Consider the following 21,820-nt stretch of genomic DNA (forward strand, 5'->3'; position numbering starts at 1 on the left):
GTGTTTTCACCCCTGCCTCGTGGAAACCCGGGGCCTGCATTCCTAAAAAATCACAACACTTGTTTTCGATCAGCTGAAATAAAATTGCATTTCCATAGAAACTCAGTGATGTTTTTTTCTTAGAATCCAGTATATGATAATATTATGTAAAAATCACATTCGCAATGTTGTAGAATATGATTTGCAATTCTAGAATGATACCAATATTTTGAATGAAAATATTTTAACACTGCTCAAATATGTCAGACTGTGCGCCATTGAGCATATGTGAAATCACATGATAGTAATTTTGTCGCTACCATTCACCACTTGCCATTTATGCAGGGAAATAAAACATCACAACCACATTGGACTTAGATAATGTACGATGAAGCTATTTATAATTCACGTAAAACTTACATTTATTACTACATTGGGAAGACGTAACCACAACCACGCAGATTCACATATCATGTATTTATAATTATCATTTTTCTCCACCATTTTGATACAACATACGATATTCGCTGGACACTCTCTCTCTCTCTCTCTCTCTCTCTGATATGATTATGTGTATTCTATAAAACAGCCATTTAATTTAAATAAAAAAAAACGTAGATGGATTATAATGACATTTGCATAGCTATAGACATCGGTGAAAATCAATTAACTTTTTCTTTATTGTAGTTTTTCTTTCCTCAGGTGCTTTCTTGTTGTATATATTGGGAAAAAAGCAAGTTTCCTTTTTTGAAAAATAGCACATTTATTAAGCATTTACATTACCTTTATTTGAAATATTTCATATAAACTTAATATCACTTATAAGTTTAAAGTGAGAAGCTAAATGCAACTTCCCTTTTTAATAAATAAATACACTAATATCTACCATTTTTTTATTCCTTTGAACTCCTGAAATAATGTAGCTACTTATCTACGTTTTTTCCACTTTTCTTCACTTTTTTAATTATCCAATCTTTTTATTATTTTTCATTCAAACAGTACTTATAACCCTTACATTAACTATAAATTCAATAAACTGAAATCAAAACATTACTCATTTGAAAATTTGCATTCCCTTCTCACCCAAACAATTGCATATTCAAACCTTTGAAAATTCTATAATGACAACACTATTTTACTTCAATTTGTAAACTTAGATGCATTCCTACATAATAGAAAACTTCATTGAGTACACTACATGACTTTATATGAGTTAAGATACATACATATATAACAAAGATACCTTATGTGTCTTGCTTAACAAGTGTCTAGGAATCCTCATTACAGCAAATAGTACATAATGACAACCGTGCCTCAATGACTGAATTATGGCTTGCAACCAAGGATATTTTATCCATACTCAGCACCACATCCTAATTACTATTTTTCCTTAGTAATGACCCCACCTTATGTCATCTCAAAAAACACAGACATCAGCTATCACTGCCTTTGCTCCATGAAAAGTCCAGGAGCAAATTAAGAGACAAATAGAGACCAACTTGACACACCTCAGAGATATTACACCACACCCAAGACAACACTCACCAACAACATGCACAATGAAGACATAACTCTAATACAAGTACACAAACCATCACATGTATATTATATAGTAGCAGACCATATTCCAAGCTACTAGTAAATGATCAAGTTAAAGTAGTATTGTATGTATTTTGTAGCATACCTATATTACTGATAAAAATAACAACCATTTATTTTTCCATCCATCAGATATGTGTCATAAGTACTTGGCAGATTTCTCATTGTTATTGTTCTACATATTGCATTGATCTTTTGACTGGAGAGAGAGAGAGAGAGAGAGAGAGAGAGAGAGAGAGAGAGAGAGAGAGAGAGAGAGAGAGAGAGAGAGAGATAATTACTTTGATTAATCAGGTAATAAAACATTGAAGTCAGAAGTAAGAGTAAGTAGCCATAGAGAGATATGGCATGTGGAAAATACTCCTAAAGAACCATCACAAAGAATATCCCTTGACTGTATCATTTGTACATTTTCCATGAGTACAGCATTACGTTTGAAAAAAAAAAATAATAATAATAAAAATAATCCAAACACCAGTAATACAAAAGCCCCATCACAAATACAAAGATATAGTGTGCAGACCATTAGATGAGAGGACACATTTTTTTCCACAAGTATTTTTTTTCATGCAATTTTGTGTGAAGGAAGTAGCAGAAGTGGTAAATTTAGAGAGAGAGAGAGAGAGAGAGAGAGAGAGAGAGAGAGAGAGAGAGAGAGAGAGAGAGAGAGAGAGAGAGAGAGAATGTTGAAAAGCATTTGTTGATAATAGAAGTGGTTGAAGCTAAACATTAAGATAATTATTGTGGATCTTGTGTAGGGAGTTTGAAATAACTAAAATAAATGAAAAAATTGAAGGCATGGCACATTTTTCAAAACTTTTCTTTTAGGTACATACTGTATTATCATTAGGACCATTGAAAGCCCTGAGACATTTAATGGAAGATGTAACAAAGAGACACCTGGATGGACTAATGCATTTACATCTATTACATGATATCAAAATATTAATATTACACATTAATCATAAAAAAAAATAATATTAGTGGTTCCCTAGCCAACATATTTGCCCACTAACACATTCAAATCCTACCAAGAACTTGTTGCAAGAGTTACAAAAAAAGTGAAACAATTGAATCTAAATATTTTCTGCCTAGAGTTTCTGTGATGCTTTTTCAATGCACCAGTGCGCACTCAGAGGGAAGAATGATAATTAGACAAGGTACAGTAGTTACAAAAAAGTGAAACAAATTAATCTAAATATTTTCTGCCTTGAGTTTCTGTGATGCTTTTTCCAATGCACCAGTGGGCACTCAAAGAGAAGAACAATAATTAGACAAGGTATATTTTTTCTTTTAGCTAATATGAAAACTTCTGAATTAAATAATATGAGGGACTGAAAAAAGTTACATAAGGCTCCTTTCACTGATATCACATGCAGAGATGATATGTTCCTATCGTATCCTGAAGCCTCCCCTCCTCACTTTTCAAACCAAATAACTTTTGTTATGATAAATCCATTAGATATATTTTTTCCATGAAATGTTCTACTTTTCTTTCTTTTTTTTTCATACATGGTAGTACTATTATATACAATACTACATTTTTTCTATATTGTTCCTGTTCTTAAGTATACTAAACTCCCTTCTGTATGCCCTGAATAACAAACACATATTCATTTATGTATTCAAAGTAAATGAAAAGGCAAAACATAAGACAGTGTATTTGACTGTGTGCAAATTCTAAATAAATAAGATAAATAAACAAACAAATCAATGAATGGATATGTAGTTCTTGCTAAAGAGAATACACATAGTGGAGAGTTTACCAACCAAGTTTGTGGTCGCAAATAAAAGATGAATGCTTAGAGTGAAACATTCTACTACAACGGCAAACAGTAATGAAGCATCTCCTCCCTCGTTTTCTCAAACATTAGTTTTAGTAAAATGAAAACCACTTTGTAAACAAAGAGAGTTTCCTCATCATTTACTGAATAAGTTCAGCAAAATTTTTATACAAATACACCTGCATGGACCAAGTGTCCCGATAGTACAAATGATCTCAAGTTCTCAACTATCCTTTGTGACACCATAGTGGTAAGGCAATATATTTGTACACAAATGAGATACTTTATAAAATGTTGCTGATGCCATCAATGTTAATTACTAATTTGATAAGATACTTTTACGAATGTAGCATGAATAAATTAAATATACGACCATACTATTACCATAATTATTGTTATTGTTGTTATTATTATTATTATTATTATTTTTATTATCATTATTGCTTGTTTGCTGAATTATCTAATTAACTTGCATACTTTTTATTTACTTTGGTTTGTAATGTATCTCTCTAAATATAAATACAATATAACCACACAGTAATTCTTTCAGCATATATGAAACCAAGAAATTGCTTTCTCACCACTAAATACTATTAATCACAATGAATTAAAGTATGTGCCAAACAAAACATGGTAAATATATATATACATACATACATACATCTATAAGAAGGACCCTGACTTGAAACAGCCTCAGAGTTTAAATGGTAAGTACTCATACAATCTCCACTGCTAATTCAAACTACACCTTAATTCACACTGCCTGTGCTGAAATCTTCATCTTCAGATATTTCAATGTTCTCCACCAACTTTGACTGAAATCTTTTACTGAAAAATCATAACCTTTTTGCATTTTCTGTTATATATCTAGCCAGTCTTAGAATCTACCATATTGGAGGTACAATCTAAGCTCAAGACTTAAAAATATGGTACATATTAATCAATGATTGCTTGCAATCTAATCAAATTACATGATATGACACACTCTGGTCCTTCTTCAACCTTTACCTTAAAAGTATTATTCTTCACTTTAACTAGTACAGTTATCTATTATGATGACATTTACATTTTTACCAAGTCTCCACGCCTTATTTTCAAATTTTTCCAAAAGTAATTTCTTCTGTCTAATCATACCCTTTTTTTTTTTTTCAAAGTAATATGTGTATTTTATACATTTTCTTTCAAATGAATGTTAATTATAACAAGAATGCTACAAAGAATACATAGCACAAACTTTAAATACTTATAAATGTATGTGTATATCACTTTGACTTGTATAAAAACCACTGACATCAGATAAAATTAATGAAGGTTTACATAGGTACAAAAACTATTTTCATGGAATCATATAACATATACCTGAGCCATTGACCCTGCAGTTTCTTGATATGACAAATGGCATTTTAAATGTTCTAAAAATACAATAAAATTATAGAAGCATGCCGCTCTATAAGGTAAGCACTGAAATTGAGATGATTAAAGAATTAGAGAGCAACAAAAAAACAAAGATCAAATATGCACATGCAAAATCAATCTTGGGATTTTACTTATAATATAATCTGCATTTTACAGAGTTCTTTTAGAAAAGGATTAACTAAAGATAAAGCAAGATGCAACATAGATTACCCAAATTGTGAAGGCATTTTGCCATGTTCTAATGTAGACACCTACTAATATTAGCGAGAACTACTACAAGTCTCACTGCAGAAATCTTAACTATGTCTCCTTTCACAATCATTTAAATCTTAGCAAATGACTTTTCATATTGCACCTGAGAGAGAGAGAGAGAGAGAGAGAGAGAGAGAGAGAGAGAGAGAGAGAGAGAGAGAGAGAGAGAGAGAGAGAGAGAGAGAGAGAGAGAGAGAGAGAGATGCTGTTGTTACAATGCAGGAGTTTCTTAAGGTTTAATTTTTCAAACATTACCTTAACATCGTATGTCAGATGTATTACGTTACATTCCAAATGCTTCTGTCAGTTGAACTTTAGCAAATAATTCATTTTACCAAATCTATATAATTTCATCACACAAAAGTTGCACTGGTACACAGTAAACAGCCAGACATAATGGAAATTGGAACAATTTTAGTTTCCCTAACTTTAACATAATTTCACTCACACTTTTAAGTGCTGGAGACAGAAACAGTTTCCCTGCATTTAATTACAGAATTTGAGGCAGAAAATATATGCCAGATAATATTATACTGTTCATGCATTACTGACATCTCATTGCAGACACCATTCCAAGACTCTATGTGGGACTCTAAAAAAACTATCACAAATTGCTAAACAGTAATCAGAACTTCATTATATATCCATATCATGTCTCTTTCATATGAAATCATTCCAACACAACCTATGGAGCAGTATATATTATGGGATGTCAAGCACAGTTTATTGCAGCTTGGTTAAAGAAAACAATATCTGATGCAAAATTTCTTTAACAGAAGCTTGTTTCCGAGGATGAAGAATGAGAAAGTATTATTGTACATGTGCAGGCAACAAAATAAGGTTTGACATTCACAGATATGCCAAATAATGAAGCATATCAATAATGTACAAACTAATTCAATATTGTATATTAAGTGGGAAAATAAGGCATGAATTCAATAATTAGATATAGCAAATAACTTTATTACTTATCTGAATATGTTGTAGTCGTGTTTATCATTCTTCATTATGTGATAAAAACACTTGAGTTACTGAGTGAGACAACTGTAGTCATGCAGCCCCTGCCTCATACTCAGTGGACATTCAAAGGAGGCTTGAACACAACCCACCACTACTCGCTGCTTCAGTTCCTTTTCTATTCAACTCCCTTCATCCTATCATGTCATGTTTATGTACAGTACAGTACAGTACAGTACAGTACAGTATAGTACAGTACATTAGTCACATAATTATTAGCAATATATATATATATATATATATATATATATATATATATATATATATATATATATATATATATATATATATATATATATATATATATATAGAGAGAGAGAGAGAGAGAGAGAGAGAGAGAGAGAGAGAGAGAGAGAGAGAGAGAGAGAGAGAGAGATACATGACAAAGTTTTCAATCGTGAATGAATATTTAGTAGCATTTAGTAGCATTGTTAAAAAAACTGTAATATATAAGGAATATAGCAATACAGACTGGTCAATTTCACACATATTATTTGAAAATAAATGCATACATATGAAGTGCAAATACTATGTTGTATCTTCATGAACAATTTAAATTACACACTCCAATGTTGAATCAAGCATGAATATTTGTTACATAAAAAGTATTTGTAAAAATTTATGTTTGACTATATTTTAGAAAACTTAAAAGTAACAAGTCACACAAGTAAATGACATGAACAGTAGACAGTCCTCTTCAATAATTAACAAGAAATCCATTGCTTTCACATCATGAATAAAAAATCATGAAATAACTTAAGTTCTATAAGAACCAATAAAAAGGCATGTAATAAAAATATAAATATATACAATTAGTATTGGTCATACTTCTTCATTAATGAGAAGAAATATTCACTATTCCAATATTCCTAAGACAAATCTACTAAGTAACTAATGAAAGTTCATGAGGAAACCAAATGTGTAGAAATCTTGAGGGAAAGCAATTGAAATTTAAATGGACATGAATTCAAAAGATATGAATGAAATGAAATTCCTAAAGAGCAGTACTGCAATATATGAGACTCAGTGTTAGCAGCAGAGGAGATAATATGCAAGGAACATCCATGAATGCAGGACTATGTTGAACAAAAGTTAACAGAACACTACTACAATCATTATCTCTCTCTCTCTCTCTCTCTCTCACACACACACACACACACACACACACACACACACACACACACACACCGCGTAGTGTAGTGGTTAGCACGCTTGACTCACAATCGAGAGGGGAGTCCCAGTAAGCGGCGAGGCAAATGGACAAGCTTCTTAATGTATAGTCCCTGTTCACCTAGCAGTAAATAGGTACGGGATGTAACTCGAGAGCTTGTGGCCTCGCTTTCCCGGTGTGTGTTGTGTGTTGATGTGGTCTCAGTCCTACCCGAAGATCGGTCTATGAGCTCTGAGCTCGCTCCGTAATGGGGAAGACTGGCTGGGTGACCAGCAGGCGACCGAGGTGAAAAAAATTACACACACACACACACACACACACACACACACACACACACACACACACACACACACACACACACACACACACACACACACACACACACACACACCACATAGTGTAGTGGTTAGCACACTTGGCTCACAACAGAGAAGACCCGGATCTCAGTCCCAGAAGCGGTGAGGCAAATGGGCAGCTCTTTTAATGTGTAGTTCCTAATCACCTAGCAGCAACTAGGTATGGGATGTAATTTGAGGGATTGTGGCCTCGTTGTCTCAGCATGTGGTGTGGTGTGGCCTCAGTCCTACCCGATGATCAGTCAGAAAGAGCTCTGAGCTCTGAGTAAAGGCTGGTGACCGGCAAGTAATCTTGGTGAATTACACACACACACACACACACACACACACACACACACACACACACACACACACACATTTCGGAAAGAACTGACAAATTTAAACTGATGGATAAAAAATATATATGCTTAATGAATATGAATGAGTTTGTGAGATTAGTGAAATAGAGAATTGCACTTGAGCACTAAATGGATAATGATGTGATGAGTCTGAGTGGCAGATTGAATGAAATAAAACTAGTTACCACAGCTTAACCAAATATCAATTTGATGACTAGGGTTTTTGAAGAATTACAAGTAAAATGTGAATTGGGTACTCATTTCTAAAAGATTAGAAAGATAAACATGGTATAGGAACGAGTCAAGAGAAATGATAAGCCATGCAGAACTTGACTTTGTGTGAACTGAAAAAGTACAAGTGAAGTCATGCTGAGTCCATTTCATTATCCAAGAAATTTAATGGAAATTGAAAATAATCATACTTTCTTGATTACTATCAAGATATGACTAGTTTCACCAATAAATACAAGCATAGCATATAGTGACAATATCAAAATGGGAATAGTTATCTACTAGAAATATCTTTAATTTAAAAATATTCAGTTAACTGCACCACAACAAATGATAGTGTGAAAGAAAAGATAAATGATTAAAAATTAAAATCTCATAAAATAGTTATTTTCCTCCCCTCATGATGAACACAGCAGATGAACACAGCTTTTTGGTGAATTTCATGTATAAAGTGCTGATACAAGGAATATAATTTTTCTATTTGAGTAAATTATATGTAACAAAATTATTTTTCTATATATAATCTATATGAAATTACTACAATCTATGGAGAACTTTAAAAATTTTTGGCCCTGTTAAAATTGTTAATAAATGTAGTTTTGGCCCTGGCATAATATATTACTTATAGCTCCAGCAAAACGAACATCATAGTGCCCTCACAAGTCAGTTACACTTTCAGGAAAACATTCAGCATTGAATTTGTCCTTGTATGAACTTGGCAGAGGTTATCACATTATCTTGTTACATGACAAAATAAATTCCATCATGAAGGAAATTCAATCACCCATACATTTACATATAGAATGGATTGATTTGCATATAATCTATAATGAGAAGCCAAATTTGGAGCTGCAGAATATTATAGATTTATAGAACAACATAAGCATTTGCAGATGACAAGTAGTGATACACAATTTACAATGAAAACAAACAAACAAAAATTATAAGCATGATCATATTCTCAGGGTACAACACTAAGGGGAAGACAAAGATTAAGATGTGATTTATGGTCCACCTACCAAACACCTGACCAGGTGAAACTGGGCACTTTCACAATGACAATCAAAGCTACAGTATGTGATCTGGAAAGAAAAAACTTTTGAGAGCACATCCTTTTGGACTCCCGATTTTGTGGAGTGAATGTAAAAGAACTGTCACCTGAAATAATAAGGAATCTATCCCCTTCTTTATCACACGAGTTTTGGAAACCTACTGGTACTTTTAAGTTTAAAACACTCCTACAGATCTACTGTTTTGTAAAGAGAAGCTTAAATGTTTTCCTTGTAATACTCTGGGATAAGAAGACAGTATATGAATGCAAAAAGGCTTGATTGACTGAAAGGCTTTTGTAGGATGCCATTATTTCACCATGACTTCCTGTTACACTGGTGCAACAGCAGGTGGGAATTCAATTGGGACAGGACTGTTAAAGAATTATAAGGAAAGGAGAAATACAATTAAGAGAGATTGAAAGTACCAGATCCTTTATGAAGATTTTTAGTAGTGAAAGATTAAGAGGCACCAAGTACCAGGTATACACCAAAATGGTAAACTGTATTAAACTTACTATAATGAAAGAGTAAAACAGAAGAGTAGATGTGACTGTAACATTGAACCAGGGCATCATGGAAGTGAAAACGACTGTTAATCAACTGTGAAATATGGGATGAGGTCTTTAAAAGTTACAAAGGGTTTAAAAGTGGGAAGTTCGATGGTGGAAATATGTTCCTTCTACGAAGTCATGAGTCATGGAATTTGCCTAAGGAAGTACAGGTTTAGTGCAGATTATGATAACAAAAGGAACCATGATATGTATATATGTATATATATTCATTCTTTTTTTTATGATAAAAGTAAATAAAAATCACATCAGCAAGATAGCAAGGCACATTTAAATGTAATTACTTATGTTTGGGACCAATTTCTACTAAATTTGAAAAAAAAAAAAAGAAGAAAGAAGCCTGAAATCCTTGAGATATATGTAGTTTGCTGAAAGGCCTGTATATTCTAGCTAAGTTTAGAATTATCTTGCTGACAAAATTTTATTACTTGTACTGATATGTGACAAATATAATCAAGCAAAGCACACAAGTCACTGATGAGGACAACAGAGATGTCAATTATCTGAATGGACAATGAGCTATGACAAATGAATGTTATGATAAAAGCATATGGAATTAATATGGAAGAGCTGGCTGGGGAAGTAGTAATTTGACTAGATAAGGCAAAGTACAATGGGATGTTATGGGCATTCTTCCCTACCACTCTACTTCCTCTCATGTCATGAGCCTTGAGATCAATCTCTCAATATTTCAAAGCAAGTCATTACACTGATAAGCAGCAATGAAAATTTGTTGTAAAGAATGCAAAGTTAGGAGAAAAAAAAAAAAAACATTACATATGAAGCATTGAGGAAAGAAATAGCAACATTACCAAAACAATTCCAGGAGAAAATAGTTAACCACCGCACCCTTGGAAAAGCCACAATATGCCTTTACCTGCTCTTTTCATTAACAAAGAGAATAAGAATAGGTTTCTGGTGAATTTGGTATTCACTTGTAGATATATTTATAAATAATCTCTATTTTGTGTACCCACGTCTAGTTGGTCTTGTCTAAGAAAATGCTACCAAATAGGGAACCCAAAAAAGAAAAACTATGTTTAAATATATACAGCATCTCAAAACACTAAAAATTTACCTATAAAAGAAAAATATTGTGATGAGTTAGTAAAAAAAAACTATGGTAGGTCATTATAGATTGGTTGATAACATGTGTATGAGTATCTCAAACACTCCCTTTCATGACTATGGAGCAATTCCACACCAAGACATTAACTAATTAAAGATCCACACTGATTAAAGGTGAGGTGTATATTATATGAATGCCCTTTCTTCATCTTGATGCCTTCTGGCTCACTTCAGTAGTTTCCTAAAAAGTAAATTTGTGTAGGCTGCATGAATTGGTTAACTGGCCTGTTAATGCCTTCAATAATTTTTGAAGAGGGAAGAAGAGTAGTAATGGAGGGATCCTATTGTTCATAAAAAAAAAACATGTTAACCAATGATGAAGGTATAAAACTTTCATTATTATACTATTCATAGTGAATCATGGTCACGGAAGTCATGCCACATTTACATTAACACCTGACATATAATTCTCACATACATAGTTTGGAAAAGAATTGAAATACCAACTCTTTTCATATAATTTCACTGAAATACTAACTATTACTTTGTAAGTTTTCACTTATATCAATTCTAAGTCATGAAAACATGTCATGTTTCCTCCTCACAAACTTTCATTACTTGTTATTCATTATCTATTTTTAATATGGACCTGACATATATAATTTCTAGTTATGAGATGAAGCTGCAGCAGCAGCAGATAAATTTTATGGTGCTCAAATCAACAGTGCACCTACCTTGTGAATTATCTCATGACATTGCCTAGCACTCATGAAAACATAAAAGACAGATGAATGTAAGTGATCTGTGTTTTAGAAACCTGCCAAGTATTTACCCACACAAATACTGACTTTTCAAATGTAAATATATATAAATATAATTTTTTCCATAATTTCTAACAATACTTCTCAAATTGCCAATCATTTTGACATTCCACTATGTAGTGCTTTCTTTTCATCCAAAACTGACTTCATTTATTATTTAAACAAGATTGTCTTTTGTTTCCTTAAGTTTAAGAGAGAATAAAGCTCCTATTAGGAGAACAACACTGGTTGTGAGCATAGGAATTGCTTGACTTGAGTAGATAAAATGACCAAACCAAAGTGATCCTAAAACTCCAGCAATGCGTGATGCAGCACTGAGGAATCCATAGGCAGTTGTTCTGTGAAAGAAAAGAATGAAATAACAGGTGAAAGAATATTCTCAAAAAAGCAGGTGAAAAAAACAGCTAAATCTGAATACAAAATAAATAGCAACCAATTCTCTTATCCATTATGTAAGATTAGAGAGAGAGAGAGAGAGAGAGAGAGAGAGAGAGAGAGAGAGAGAGAGAGAGAGAGAGAGAGAGAGAGAGAGAGAGAGAGAGTTGATATACCCATGAGAGATATCTGCCTGGTATATAGTCAACAGCCTTGACATGGCTAGACTAAGTCATATGTCATCAGCATGCATGCCTATCATTTGACAGTGATCACAGAGACACCTCATGAGAAAGTATATATATCTTCAAGCAAGTGTAAGAAAAGCTGACCATTATTGTCAATCAAGGCAACATGTGAGAAGTCAAGTGTTGCTATCTATAAAACAGTAATTTCTCCCACTCAATTTTCCCAGGGTGGATACAATGACAAAATGACAGGAATTCAGGCTGGCAACATGACTCCCAATTATCATATCAGTTAGTGCCAAGTAAAGGGATACAGAGACAAGTAGAATGCTACAGTACCTGATGTGTGTCGGGAAAGCTTCAGTTGTGGCAATATCTAATCCATTCCAACCGGATATGAAAATAAAGTTGAACACAGCCTCAAATACTATGACTCCTGTCTTGCTCTTGAGAAACCAAATAAAAAATGCAGATATTGATGATAAAGTCAAGGAGATACCTGTAAATGGAGCATGTGAAAGTAAATACAAATAGAGAAGCACAAATACTACTTCTCTTTAAAAAAAAAAAAATATATATATATATATATATATATATATATATATATATATATATATATATATATATATATATATATATATATATATATATATAGTTTCCTGTGCTTATTCCTCAATCTCAGTACCATAAAATAAAAAGGCATCTGCAATTGTAAATCATGATAATGCCATCTTATTAAGAAACAAATCAAGATGAAGATGCTATCCTATTTTGAATTCTGTCATTTTTTTTACCTATTGCAGCCCACTTCCATATAACACCCTTCTTTTTATTTATCTATTCATTTATTTTATTTCTATTTATTTATTTATTTATTTATTTATTTATTTATTTATATATATATATATATATATATATATATATATATATATATATATATATATATATATATATATATATATATATATATATATATATATATATATATATATATATATATATATATATATATATATATATATATATATATATATATATATATATATATATATATATATATATATATATATATATATATATATATATATATATATATATATATATATATAAATAAATAAATAAATAAATAAATAAATAAATAGAAATAAAATAAATGAATAGATAAATAAAAGAAGGGTGTTATATGGAAGTGGGCTGCAATAGGTAAAAAAAAATGACAGAATTCAAAATAGGATAGCATCTTCATCTTTAAAAAAAAAAATATATATATATATATATATATATATATATATATATATATATATATATATATATATATTTTTTTTTTTTTTTTTTTTTTAGGAGGATGTTGATGAACCTCTCAGTGAAATTTGCATAATCTGACCTAACTAACAACTCTTGATAAATGAGCTGGGATGTTATCATGATGAAAGAAGACAGTCAAAGTTTCTCTCATCAGTCAACTCCATACACTTTAAATAAAGAGTAAAATTTTCAGCATCATTAATTTCCTAAATCATGGCTTTAAATGTTCAAAACACATCTCAGTGTACTTACTCATAACCTTTACTCGACCAAGCTTGTCCATGAAGAGAGATGCTGCAAGAGTGCCTGGGATCATTGTCAATTGCCCAATTAGGTTTTCTTGGAAAATTTCCTTGTAATGAATGTTGTAATCAAAATCCAACTGACAGCCCGGAGCAAGGCCATGAAACGTAATGTTGTCCATCTCACAATCAGGGAAACGGTAAGGATGCATGTCCGTGTCAGTAAAATTGATTTGATGTAGGACAGAATACCTGTGTGAAAGATTGAATAACAAGAGTAACATTTAAGTTTCACTGTGAATATATAAAGAGATGTTGGACTTTAAAATACAAAATACATGTAAAAATGTACCATTTCTTAAATTATATTTTAGAAAATCCTGATTAGAAGACAACATAGTGATAAGAAAGCTGATAGTTTAGTAAATCATACAAAATCTATAGCATTTAAGAATCAGACTCTGTATGCAATTCACATCTGACGATAACATAACATTACTGACGTTTAAATTATTAATCTAAAATTTTCACTTACTGGAAAAAAGTTTTGCTGCTCCTAATGTCAGAGAAAATGCAGTTGTTTAATGTACAGTTAAGGAACCATACATGGTTGAGGACAGTTTTCTTGAAGGTGACGTTCTCAAATTCAACATTGTAGTAATGAATGTTATCTAGACGTGTGTTGTTAAAGAGATGGTCTTCATATCTGGTATCTGTTAAAGAGAAAAAAAAATATGATTAATGATATAGCATTGATCAATGAAAAGTCAGATTACACAGCACAGTTCTAAAAATAACTATTCCATTATTCAATTTTAGAAAATACTCTAAGACTGCAAAGACATATTGGTATTAAACTTACTATTGATGAGTGTAGCATTTTTATTATATTCTTCAATTGTTACAAGTTTGATGTATTCAGGAAACCATACTGAAAGACCGTAGAACCTGGTAACATAAGAATCACATATTAAAATTTCATAAAAAATAAAAACTTTGAGTGACTAAAACAGTGCAGAAATTTAAATCAATTTATATCACCCATAAGTAAATACAAGTGTGTGTGTGTGTGTGTGTGTGTGTGTGTGTGTGTGTGTGTGTGTGTGTGTGTGTGTGTGTGTGTTTAATTTTTCATTAATGGAATTGCAAACAAAGATTGTGAAAAATGGGCAAGCATATCAGGAAAAAGAATACATTAGATTCAATGCAGCTGTTAAGTCAAAGAATACATAATTTCCTTTGTGACAAATTGACAATACATATGCATACATATGCATAATGTGGTAAAATAAATTTGATTTAGTCTGCAAGAACAAGACTAGTACTGTCCATAGTTCACAACAAATAAGTATCAACTCACCCAAAAGATGAAGCAAGCCACACAAAGAGGAGCAGGATTGTGGTCTTGAAGTAAGGTGGCATGAATAACTGGAGAAAAAGCCCCATTGACTGAAAAAAAAAGCAAATCATTTAACTATTAAGGATGTTGCAGACTATACACAATAAATCATTGAATATCCAGATTACAACCTTTCTTCTGTTTTTCAACTTCTCAGATACAGGGTTCATAAAATAGAATAATAAAGAAAATAGAGACAAAATACAAAAATGACATGCAGTATAGCAAAAGACATCAATCCTCATTACTGGAGACCAGCCACCACCACAGCTGCCCTATGGAATGCTATCACTGTCATCCTCTTGGGAAATTTCTTAGAAATAGGAATAGGTATCACACATAAATACCGAGCATTCTCATATATAAGCCATCTAGACAAATTCTGCAACTCACATTTTCGAGACCATGTGTAATGTCAGCACCAAAGTTCTTGGCAGTTCCCTGGGGAGAATTGCTGTGTCGCAGAGGCCGTTGTGTTCCAGAAGGAAGTTCCAGCTCAGTTATCTGGTATTCTGCTCCTGGATTATGTGCATTATTCCACTTGAAAATTTTCTGAAACATACAAATTCATAAAAAAAATTCAAGATAGCATAACACACACACACACAATTCCAATTTTATATTAATGAAGGCTACAGACCTTGTATACCATCATGGCTTCAACTTCTCGACCTTTCTCCAGTAAGAATCGGGGAGACTCAGGCATGTGGTAGAGACCAATGACAGCAGCAAAAGAAGGTAACGAGCACACCACAAGAAAGATGCGCCACGAACTGAAGTGAAGTTCCTCATCCAACACCACTGTGATCCCTGGAAAGGTTAAGAAATAATGTATTCAAAGTGTGTACATCATCAATGAACATGAGGGAGAAGTTAATGTTAACCAGAGAAAAAAAAAAAAATTTAATTCTATATTTTCAGGCATCAACGTTCAGTCAAAGTATATGTACAGTATATTCTTTCACTTTTGCAAATAAGTACAGTCATCCTTAACATAAACATGAACAGAGATACTATCAGGTACAATAAACCTTCACTTATTGCAGCCAGGCATTCAGGAAGTTAACTAAGGCAACTGAATGTCACTTCACTCTCAATGATGTACAAACAGACAGCCACACTATTATTGGGCATGGAGAACACCGATGGTGGTGGGCGGTGGCACACATGAGGTGGTTGGCAATCATAACCTTTGTGTTCGATGCTCCCACCACCTACAGTTTGGCATTGGCTATACACTATTACTAAACTACTGCATCACGAGATTTCACCTGTGACTTCTTTCTTCATTACCTCCGTACTTCCACATGACGCATTTTAACACATCTACTTTCATACACATCATTTCATTCAGCTTGATTTCATTCCATTATCACAAACCATAGTAAACAATTTACCTGTTCTGGGTATAATGATCCACGCCATGAGTGCTGTGAATACTCCTCCTATTGCCCAGAACACCAGCAGCCATGACAGCTGGCGTCCCCGCTCTGCTTGTGTCACGAATTCACAATAGTACGCAAAGACAATGGGAATTCCACCACCAATTCTGCAAAAGAAAAAGAAGCAAAGAAAGTTATCCAATGGAAAAAAAAAAAACATTTAATGAAGTTTAATACGACGCGTAGCACACAATCGCTTAAGTAAGCAGCAGCTGTTCCCGTTATTATTCCTGACACAAGCGTCGGAAGTCTTTGCTAGCTACTGTATAGTGTTTGTGGGAGTGTTCACACTAACGTTCTACCGTAAGTGGCACACATGCAGTTTCTGTTGCCATATCGGTTATCGATTTCAGCTGGGTGAAAGGCCAGTCACCACACAGTCACATGACACATTATAGTATTCACCAATATGGCGGCTTCCTCACATTAACTCTCACGTCACGCTTAATTTAATTCCCAGCCAGGCAGATCACTTGTGTGCGATGCATAGTATAACATTTTTTCTCTTAAGAGTAATATAATTACCAATTTACCCGCGTTGAAATAATGAGAATAAATTACAATAAAAAATGTAATGGGGATTTGTCCTGTTAAAATTTTGGGATGCAGTGCCTATACTCTATAGTCTACCTACCTACCTGGTTAAAGAATAAAAAAAAATAAATGAATAAATAAATAATAAATAAAAGAAAAGAAAGAAAGAAAAAACGAAAGAAAGAAAGAAAGTAGATAGCCGCCATCTGTACAACAAAGTGATGTGACAACATAATTTTCTTCGTTTATACTTTGAAGATAAAGTGTTTCAAACCACCTAATATTTTAACGTAAAAAATCATTCCTCTGCCAACACTCTATCATGACACTTTCCATTAATATTGTCTATATAACTTATTCCAGAATTTACCTAAACAGCAAAACTACATCCCTACTTACCCAATGCCAGAGCAAAGTCTTGTTGTCATGAAGTTTCCATAAGTAGGCATGAAAGCTGTCATGATGCCAAATAAGGCGTTGACAAATAAAGCTGACAGTAGAGCCCGCCGTCTGCCCACACTGTCACTCAGGCTGCCCCAGATCATGGCTCCTATCATCATCCCAATGAAGGTAATGGCAGCTGAAAATAAATAACATTCATTTTGACGAAACGAGACAACTCAGACATTTAGTACTAAACACAGGAGCTAATCGTCCTTATATCTATATATATATATATATATATATATATATATATATATATATATATATATATATATATATATATATATATATATATATATTTTTTTTTTTTTTACTACCGAGTCTATCTGCCTGTTATCTTATTTGATAAAAATTATATAACTGTTGATTTTTATCATTATCTATTAATCAACTTATTCACTAATTGTTGCTTGAAATAAGCAGTATATATATATATATATATATATATATATATATATATATATATATATATATATATATATATATATATATATATATATATATATGCACTATGGCCACGGAAAAAAAATTAAATAACGAGCGTTTGCATTGGAACTTCTAATTCACATCATTCGAGAAACATCAAAAGAAACCACGAGTGATATAACTATCTTGCAAAACATCACGAGTAGATGAGTTGTTTAGCTCGAGTACTTACCCAGCCATCCCTTTTCCGTGCCAGACATACATAATTCCACTTCAGCTGAAGGAATGACGTACGCCACCACAAAGAGTTCGATGGTGTCAGCGGCCAGACCTAAACCCACAATCAACAGAAGCAGCCGCTGGAAGGCCCCTGTGCCAGCCTGAGGGGCAAAGGGTCTTTTGTACTAAACACACAACTCAGTAAGTGCACACTCACCTCACTCATCAGTACAGTATTACGGTACTACTGGGAAACAAAGGAAAAATTATAACCACTCTAATTTCATCGTAATAAATCCACTAGTATCAAAATACAAAGAATTATGTGTGCTACATTCAACAACTAACATCTTGCAACTTTCTTTTTTATGCGTAGGTACATCATAGATACACACACTTTATACATACATACTTACATATATACCAGGACACGATAAACTCTATTCTAAGAACATAATTACAATTACAGTGATTTACAACAGTGTTTATTGCATACAAGTCACCTTTAAGTCACCTTTATCATTTATAACACACACACACACACACACACACACACACACACACACACACACACACACACAGAAGTGATTCTGAATTATCACATTTCGGTTTTTGAAGGTACAAATTTTCACACTTGTTCTGTGTGCTTTCCCAAAATGTATTGTATTTAACTCATTTAAGGTAACCGCGATATACATTCATATTAGTTCTACAAAACCTCTATTGTTTAGTCTGTTCCTAGTTCTGGCGCCTCACCTGCTGAATGGCATCTTCGTGGAACTGTGAGAGGAGTGGGGCGTCACTCTCCACATAATCAAGCTCGTCACTCGCTTCCACATTATCTCGACCAGTACCAGCTGCTCCAGCCGCTGCGCCGGGCCCGCTGCCGCCTCGCCCCGAGCCACCCTCACGCTGCACGCCTGTTTCAGACATGTAGCTGCGTCCAGCGGTGCTGCCGTGACGCACAAGGGACGCAGACTCCAATCCGTCCCCACCTCCACTCATTATAAACCTGAAAAAGTATACCTGTCTATAGAATACAATTACTCCAATTAATACAAATGAATAGTGATTATATATGTGCATATGTTTTATAAAAGGACTTCCACATATACGTAGGTCTGATAGCCTAATTCTTACAGCTTCACTTTGTTTTTCTTATATTACGTTTTTTTTTTTTTTTTTTTTTTTTAACTCTACTATAACTTCGTATTTTTCTCGGCAAATCAACATCAGTATATTTCACACTACCTAATCATTCCCAATAATGCGACTGCAATATACTTAATGTGGTCCACTTGAAGTAGAATACGTCATCCACCTTGAGCAAAACCACTATAGATTAAACACATACATTCTCTCTCTCTCTCTCTCTCTCTCTCTCTCTCTCTCTCTCTCTCTCTCTGTAGAGTGTTTTTTTTTTTATCTATAGGGAAAGTATCTGAAAATCTATAAATGCATAAGTATTATATAGGATAACAATAACAAAAAAAAAGGGCCTTCACAAACTATTTTCGAATAGTCTTTGACGTCTGGAATAAAATAGTAAAGTTCAACATCGGAGTCATAGATGTATGTTATGTTATATGTAGTCCGGAGACAGCGCCCAATCTGAAGCAAAATCACTAATAACATTTTTTTTTTTTTTTTTACATAGGGAAGAGGGCCAACCAAGGGCAAAAAAAAAAAAAAAAAAGAAAGTTGTGTTGCTGGGCCAATTCTCGATCTAGCAGTGCACATTACCTGCAATCCTCAGCTGGTTGCCTTCAAAAATAAATTCTTTGTCAGGAACTCTATACCAAAGGCTTCTGGAAGTCAAAATACAGTCTGTAAATATATCTTTACTACTTACGAAATATTATGAAATCGAAACATTGAAATTGACTCAGAGGTAGTTGGGTGGATACCACAGGAGTGACTGATGCGTGATGGCACTATGGACACCGCAGAATGCTACACCGCACCATAAAACTCAGGAACGTTGTGTGTGTGTGTGTGTGTGTGTGTGTGTGTGTGTGTGTGTGTGTGTGTTGTAAGTACTGATGAGTGATACTCTCAATGTTGCCATGCGTTGTGCAACATCCCCGCTTCTTCTACCAACACAATCTTCATCTAGGATTCAAAATAACTCTATGGTATTTTCAGATGGCAAATTGTTTCATTTGATTTTAATTAAGTTACTGCTATCGATTTTTCTGTCATAGATAAGCACTAATTCAACTATCTTACTGTTAGAAATACGAATAATGAAACTTAGAATTTCAGTCCTATAATGTTGTGGAGTGAGTGTTTTCAGAAGTACTTTGCAATTCACATCTCAATTATTCTACGAAATGGATGTAATATTCTGCTTTTAGTATAATCAATAAGGTGAAAAACAACTTATATGCTCGAAGAGTTAAATAATTTACATTTAAAGAATATAAAGGCACATCAATTTGCGCTCTTTACAAAACTTAACATACAGACTACATAATGAAGTTTCTGTGGGTGAATAAAAGCCTTTCACAAAAAAAAAAAAGAGATGTACGATGAGCGCGCAAAGTGTAGCACGAGGCAGTGGTAACCTTTGTGCATGAAGAAAGAGATGAGTAAAAATAGTTTTACAGTTAGGGCGGTAGAAGAGCAAATCAGGCAGCTTTGCAGTAAGATGAAAGCGAATATGGGAGCACATTTCTTAAGTCTATGCCATTATGTGCCCCCGCCTGCCCGTGGTAACGCCCGGCTGTAGGTACTGTATGTATGTATGTATGTAAGTACAGTACATAAGTCCACCTAGATGTTTTCTTGCGGCTTTGGGCTGTACTACCTCCAAAAACTAGCCACAGAATATACCTAAGAAAACCTTGTGATCAATAAAGTGTTCGGTGCAAGTCCAAACACATAAAGCTCACAACTCGCAAATGTTTTTTTTTTTTTTTTTTTACAGAAAATGAAGAATATACTTATATGAATAAAAGAGAAAAACAGATCACAGATATGAAATACCAGCAATCGTATAATGAAAAAAAAAAATCCAGATGAGAAAAATTACTGAAATATATACGTAGAGGAATGAAAGTGGTCAACCGTTTATGAAAGTAGGAAGAGGATAATATGAAATACCAGAGAACAAAGAGAGGAGAATGTGAGAGCATTTGGAGTATTCCCTATGACCTCAGAGAGAGAGAGAGAGAGAGAAAATGTCACCCTCCCTCTCTCTCTCTCTCTCTCTCTCTTTCTCTCCCGTATAGTGACACGACCTAATAGTGTGAGTCATATCAGGATCTATTATGGACTTGTCATGTCATTAGACACAAACATAAATTATCGAGAGAGAGAAACGTTCTGAATACAAATTATGTTACTGTTATCGTCCCTCTCTCCGTCCTAAGCCATAATATTACACTGCGACACGAATTTGTTCACTACATAGCTGATCCTGCGCTCACTGTCCACAGTCCTTCCAAAAATTAAGGATAAAAGTAAATAGATAAATAAATAAATAGACATAAAAACAAGAACTCCTAGTCGTATGGTGAGTGAGAACATGTTAACAGCTTCATATTTAACCCCTCCAGTACTGGAACACATTTTTACCTTGAGATATGTTT

The 21,820-nt window shown here is 33.4% G+C and overlaps 1 protein-coding gene across 2 annotated transcripts in view; it reads right to left on the reverse strand.

The window, feature by feature from the left end:
- Window positions 1-9,991: 9,991 nt before the first annotated feature.
- Window positions 9,992-21,820, reverse strand: part of LOC123503567 (synaptic vesicle glycoprotein 2C-like) — a 23,016-nt gene continuing 11,187 nt past the window's right edge. For both annotated transcript variants that reach the window (XM_045253444.1, XM_045253443.1), the window contains 12 exons: window positions 18,984-19,239; window positions 18,241-18,388; window positions 17,538-17,718; window positions 16,560-16,711; window positions 15,803-15,972; window positions 15,556-15,714; window positions 15,124-15,212; window positions 14,626-14,711; window positions 14,299-14,476; window positions 13,774-14,015; window positions 12,556-12,715; window positions 9,992-11,991 (listed from right to left, as the gene is read on the reverse strand). In XM_045253444.1, the coding sequence (XP_045109379.1) occupies window positions 11,811-11,991; window positions 12,556-12,715; window positions 13,774-14,015; window positions 14,299-14,476; window positions 14,626-14,711; window positions 15,124-15,212; window positions 15,556-15,714; window positions 15,803-15,972; window positions 16,560-16,711; window positions 17,538-17,718; window positions 18,241-18,388; window positions 18,984-19,232 (1,995 nt within the window). In that variant the 5' untranslated portion in view covers window positions 19,233-19,239 and the 3' untranslated portion in view covers window positions 9,992-11,810. The remainder of the gene's footprint in view (window positions 11,992-12,555; window positions 12,716-13,773; window positions 14,016-14,298; window positions 14,477-14,625; window positions 14,712-15,123; window positions 15,213-15,555; window positions 15,715-15,802; window positions 15,973-16,559; window positions 16,712-17,537; window positions 17,719-18,240; window positions 18,389-18,983; window positions 19,240-21,820) is intronic.

Source organism: Portunus trituberculatus, chromosome 14, assembly GCF_017591435.1.
Source record: "Portunus trituberculatus isolate SZX2019 chromosome 14, ASM1759143v1, whole genome shotgun sequence".
Classification (NCBI taxonomy): Eukaryota; Metazoa; Arthropoda; class Malacostraca; order Decapoda; family Portunidae; genus Portunus; species Portunus trituberculatus.